This window comes from Carassius auratus, chromosome 20 (genome assembly GCF_003368295.1).
Source record: "Carassius auratus strain Wakin chromosome 20, ASM336829v1, whole genome shotgun sequence".
Lineage (NCBI taxonomy): Eukaryota > Metazoa > Chordata > Actinopteri > Cypriniformes > Cyprinidae > Carassius > Carassius auratus.
In genome coordinates, this window is record NC_039262.1 from 11,457,549 (window position 1) to 11,462,914 (window position 5,366).

Below are 5,366 nucleotides of genomic sequence, written 5' to 3' on the forward strand. Positions count from 1 at the left end.
TTAATTTTCTACATTTTTTACTTCTTTCTGTTTTTTTGAAACCCATGTTATAGATGAAGAAGAAGAGGGCAGTGACGAAGAGGAGAGGACTACAGAAATGGCCACCAAAAAGTCAAACTCAGAGCCTCCAAAAAAGCGGATGAAAACCTTGCGTTCTTGATCTTCACATCTTTCATTCTTTTGTTATTGGCGTTTACTACATAAAGATGTGTTGTTACATCAATATCAGTCAAAACTTTTATGTCAGCCACAATTTCAAGACTATATGCTGAAATTTTGCCTTAATTTGTTCCCATTTTTGTTTATGTATATCTAAGTATACTTTTCATAACTTCAGGTTCCAATAAAATATGAAAGTATAACTGTGTAAAAGGTCAATAGTTTTATCAATACATTAAAAGTAAAAAGTTACAAATTGACAGTTGTTATCAGTACTGGGGTTTCTACAACTAACAGGTGATAATAAACCACTGTGCAATAAACTGGGTTCAAACAGTCTAGTAAAATGTCTGAGTTTCTGATTGAGAAATCAATGTAACAGTTAACAAGAAAACAGACTCCACATTACATTTCTTTATTGATTTTTTTCAGAGTTGTTTCAAACCACAGTGTATTAAGATTGCAATGGAAAGTTAACAAATACCAATTTAACATTATCATTATAAATTCACAGTCAAGCCCTTTTAGACAAAAATGATTTGCCTTTTTTGAACAATAAAAGACACTGTTGACAAAAAGACGTGATTTTAAAAATCAAAACACTTGGGTCTGTGGCACAGGTTGATAAGTTTGAGACCCAATGTTTTGTGCCAGACTTATTACAACCTAACACACCCAACAAGTCTAAATAACCTTTGCATTTCTTATGCAAGATAAGATTACTCACACTGTAAAATGATGCAGATATCCCTCAACAATAAGACATATTGAGTTCACAACTATTCCACACAGACATGAATATGAACAATTTGCTTTCTGAAACACAGATGTCTTTTCTCTGAGGACACTTGATTATCAATATGGTACATGAAAAATATGATTTGTCAAATAAACAAATTAAAGAATTGGAGAAAATAATATTGCCATGTCTAGAGCTGAAAATAAATCATATTTAAAAAAATACTGATAGTAAACTGTATTTTTAATACAAAACAATTCCTTTCCAAATACAACTCCTTTCTTTGTTACTGCCTTGAGTGCATTTTAGATTCAAAACAAAGATGGACACAGTTTTACAATACATATGTGGCACCACTATCCACAGTTTTCTTATTTTCCACTAATAAAATGTCCACTGGAGTTGAAAACAAATTCATGGAGCATTAAAGTGACACTATAAATCCTCCACATCTTTAGTCAATGGCTTTATTGACTCAATTTAGGCTACTTAGATTTTATTAATACAATTTTATTTCAATTACAAAAGTTAATAAAGACAAAGCTTCTAAAAAAAAAAGTTCCATAAGGCTGAGCCAACATGGAAAATATTTCTGGATCCCGTTATAAATTTACTTCAATTAAAATGTGGACCAATTTTGCTATTCAGCTTGAAAGAGCACGGAACACCACCTATAGTCCAGTTTTTGTTTTTTTTGCTAAAAATACACTTTAAAAACTGGTGTGGAACTGTAAGTAACTCAAACAATTAGTTTGACAAAGAGAGAAAAAAAAAACATTACAAAGACATTAATCCTAATCACATTCCCCTTTTAATTCCTACACCAAAAAAAAAAAAAAAAATCAGAACCAAGTCTTAAAAAAAATAAGATTCTTATTGATGAATGCACTTTTGTATTGCCCAACCCCTAAGACACCACACTGTATGGCACCTCCTCATCATCTTTAACAATCACTTCAAGTGTCAATCAGCTGCAGTCTGCTGATCTGATTGGAGGCCTTGGCGAAGGTTTGCTGACGGTTGCAGAGAACAGCAAGGCAGATGGGCAGAATACAGTATCCTACAGTCTTGGGGTCCGTCCTTGTGCAGGAGTAAAGAAAGAGGAACACCTGGAGGTAGGGAATGAGGAAAATGGTGGCCCACACCCAGAAGGGCAGGAGGAGAAGTCTCGTTTTCAGAGTCACGATCCATGATGTTGAAGATGGGGAAGAGGAAGAAGCATCTTCTGACCTTTTAGTCTGCGCCCCAGCCGCCTTTTGTTCTTGTGCCAGTGCAAGTAGGTTGTATGTTTGGCTGATCTCAAATATATAATACACGGCAGTGACACTGGCCAACAAGTACAGTCCAACACCTATCCACCCCATCCGCTGGCGGAAATTCATCATTCTCCATGCTCTTCTCTGGAGAAACAACGAAAGCAATTGAACAGGATGACAAGAAACCAAACACATGCTTGTGAAATCATGTGATCAATGGTGTGATCACTGCTGAATATTCAGGAAATAAAAATCATATCAAACTGTCAATCATCACTGAAAAAAATAACGTACCAGTATTGTTATTAAATACTTATTAAATATACAAGTTAATGTTTAATTATATTCACTAAAAATGTTTAATAATTAAATAAAAAATCCAAAACATTTACGTCCTTGATGTTACAGGAAATACATCCCTAAACGAATTACAAAACTAATATAAAATAAACAAAGAGGAAGTCCTTCAAACACAAGAAACCTCACCAACTGGAGATTTCTCAAAGCTGTTGACTTGTACTGCTGTGTCATTATATAGCGACACACCCCCGTCGTATCCACTAAACACATGATTACATATGAGTGTTACTTACTGTGATCACACGATCAATCCATTTTGCGCGGTTTTCAGGACAATTTGTTTCTCGATTCAAACACAACGCTTGTCCATAGACAGTAAAAGAAATGGACACAGCGACCCCATTGGAACTCAATTGAGACAAATGAAGCCCAGTTTTAGCGTTTTTTAGCACTTCCCTTTCTGACGCGCAGACTCAAACGAAGCTTGACGACGTCAGCAACCTGTCTGACAGATGTAAGTCTTCTAGTAGCTGTGCCTGCAAACTACCATCGTTAATCTTGCAGAGACGGCGAGCTTGAGCGGGGAGTTCTTTGTCGTGAGTGAGCAGGAGTAAGTATTCTGATTAATTATTTTGTATAGTATTTTAAAATGTAACGCCAGTACGCCATATTAAGTTAATTGATGCGAGCTTCTCCTCCTGTCTGTACGGTAATGCGACAGAGAGCCGAGTGGTTATGACGCAATCGTTAGCCTATTTTTTACAAAAACTGTTTATACGGGGCCATAATGTAACATAGAAGGTAATGGAGCCCTTTATACATTTTCGTGTATCTTTAGAAATAAATAATGGACAAACAGAGTCTTTAAACGCCTCAGATGTAAAGTTATTCGCTGTCAAAGTGACGCCAAAATGAATGGGAGTCAATGGGAATGCTAACGCAAGTGAAGTTCTGCTAAAAGATGGCAGCCCCCACCCGACTTCAACTTCCGGTCGAGTTCCTTGCCCCTTGCGCTTGTCACAGGATTGTTGTCATAGGACTCACTTCCTGGAATAGCAACATCCGGGAAGTTTCCCGTGAATCTTCGCCGACTTTATTATTAATCTCGCAAACTGTACTCTACTGCCCCCCAGAGCATCACTGTGTCATAAACACCTCCAGAAATCAAAATATGTGTACACAAGTGTACTAAGTGTAACACCAACAGCGTTATTAAACACAAATTCACTACACAGGACAAATCACTATCTTACATGACAGTTAGCAGTTGTAAAATTACAATTTAATACGATTTAACGGACCACAACAATTGAGATAGGGATAAGAACAATGAGATAAGAAAACGATTTAAACTGTATTAATCTAGTCAAGTCCAGCTTTTGTCATTCCGGTATGTGTGAATACAGTGGAATGAAATGTCGTGTCTCGCAGGACCACAGTGCTACATAAATAAACATAAATATAAACATACAACACTAAACATAAGAACAATTTTTAGACCTGCATAGGTAACTTTCTAAATGGTTTACTATACATACACATAACCTAAAACAGACTATACAAGTACTCTACATAATTACTGTACATGATATTGTGATATTTAAGGTTAAGAAGCAAGTAGTTCAATTTGATTTGTGGTGCATTCCCAGATAAACATTTCTGTTATCTTATTAAGTTCATGAAACATGGAGTGTTTATAAGAAAGTGTCTGGTGTTTATAGAGAGGGAAGAGTGTGTTTCTACAGGTGGTTTGTCCAGCCCACTCACCTGTGTGTAGCATACTCAGAATTGCACAAAGTTTTCCTTGAAACGTGGAGTGTTTATAAGAAAGTGTCTGTTGTGTATAAGGAAGAAAGGTTATGTTTCTACAGGTGGTTTTTCCAGCCCTCTCACCTGTGTGTAGAACACTCAGAATTGCACAATGCTCTTGAGGTGTGGTGGGATGGGGGCGAGAGAGGATCCTGGTTTCAGAAGCTAGGGTTGTGGATGAGGTTTCAGAGGTGGGTGAGGTGACTGGAATTGAGACCTACCACAGTAGTGTCATCAGTAAACTTGATAATGTGGTTAGAGCTGAAGGGGGCTGAGTATATAGCCTTGTGGGGCACCTGTGCTCAGTGTGGTAGTGCTTGGGGGTGTTGTGGCTGACACAGACTGAGTGAGGAGGTCTTCCGGTTAGAAAGTCCAGGATCCAACAGTATGCAAACTGGAGCAAGTCAAGATTGGATTTGGTAAGGTGTATGACTAACCTCTCAAACCACTTTCATCACGATTGGGGACAGTGCTATGGGACGCATCTTTCAGTCCCCATACCCTATACCTAAACTTCAAAAAAAAGTTTTTTGAGAGAGTATACAGTAGTAACCAAAGTAATCTAATTACACTTTTGAAAATAACCACTTTACTTTTTTTAAATAACGTGCACAACATTTAGGATATTACACATTCATCAAAATAATTTTTTTACACGTTTTTATTGCAGAGCATAGTAGCAACAGCGTCTGGGCAGTAGCCAATGCAAAGTTTGACCAGTAGGCTTCTGTCATTATTTTCCCTCTAAATCATATATTTAAATATTACAAATAGCAAATGTAATAATAGAAAAATTTAAATAAAAACATATTTTAGTATTTAGTATTTTATTTGAAAATATTTTATATAATTGAAATAGCCTACTTTGCTCGACCTCGGTTCAAATCTACACTCTACGTCTCTACCACTCCAACAAGCCACTGTACCTCTTTCTTATTTCCTTATTATTCCTCATTGTTAAAGATTTGAACTTTGGTACAACGGAATACCAGTGAACGATCGAATCCAGCCGGAGCAGATCCTTCGCAAACACCACACGAAGGTTTAAACAGTGAAGTGAACTAACGTTAAGCCCGCCTCTGAAAGAGGGTGTGCCAGGGCAA

General features: G+C 36.9%; 1 protein-coding gene across 2 annotated transcripts; it reads right to left on the minus strand.

Moving 5' to 3' along the window:
• Window positions 1-560: 560 nt before the first annotated feature.
• Window positions 561-3,528, minus strand: tmem251 (transmembrane protein 251). Of its 2 annotated transcripts, XM_026291047.1 has the most exons (3): window positions 3,474-3,528; window positions 2,748-2,821; window positions 561-2,298 (listed from the first exon to the last, which is right to left on the minus strand). In XM_026291047.1, exon 3 carries the CDS (start codon window positions 2,281-2,283, stop codon window positions 1,855-1,857), a length of 429 nt encoding a protein of 142 aa, XP_026146832.1. In that variant the 5' UTR covers window positions 2,284-2,298; window positions 2,748-2,821; window positions 3,474-3,528; the 3' UTR covers window positions 561-1,854. The 2 variants fall into 2 exon arrangements, with proteins under 2 accessions (XP_026146832.1, XP_026146831.1); XM_026291046.1 differs by lacking the exon at window positions 3,474-3,528 and having other exon boundaries at window positions 2,748-2,876.
• Between the last annotated feature and the right edge of the window lie 1,838 nt (window positions 3,529-5,366).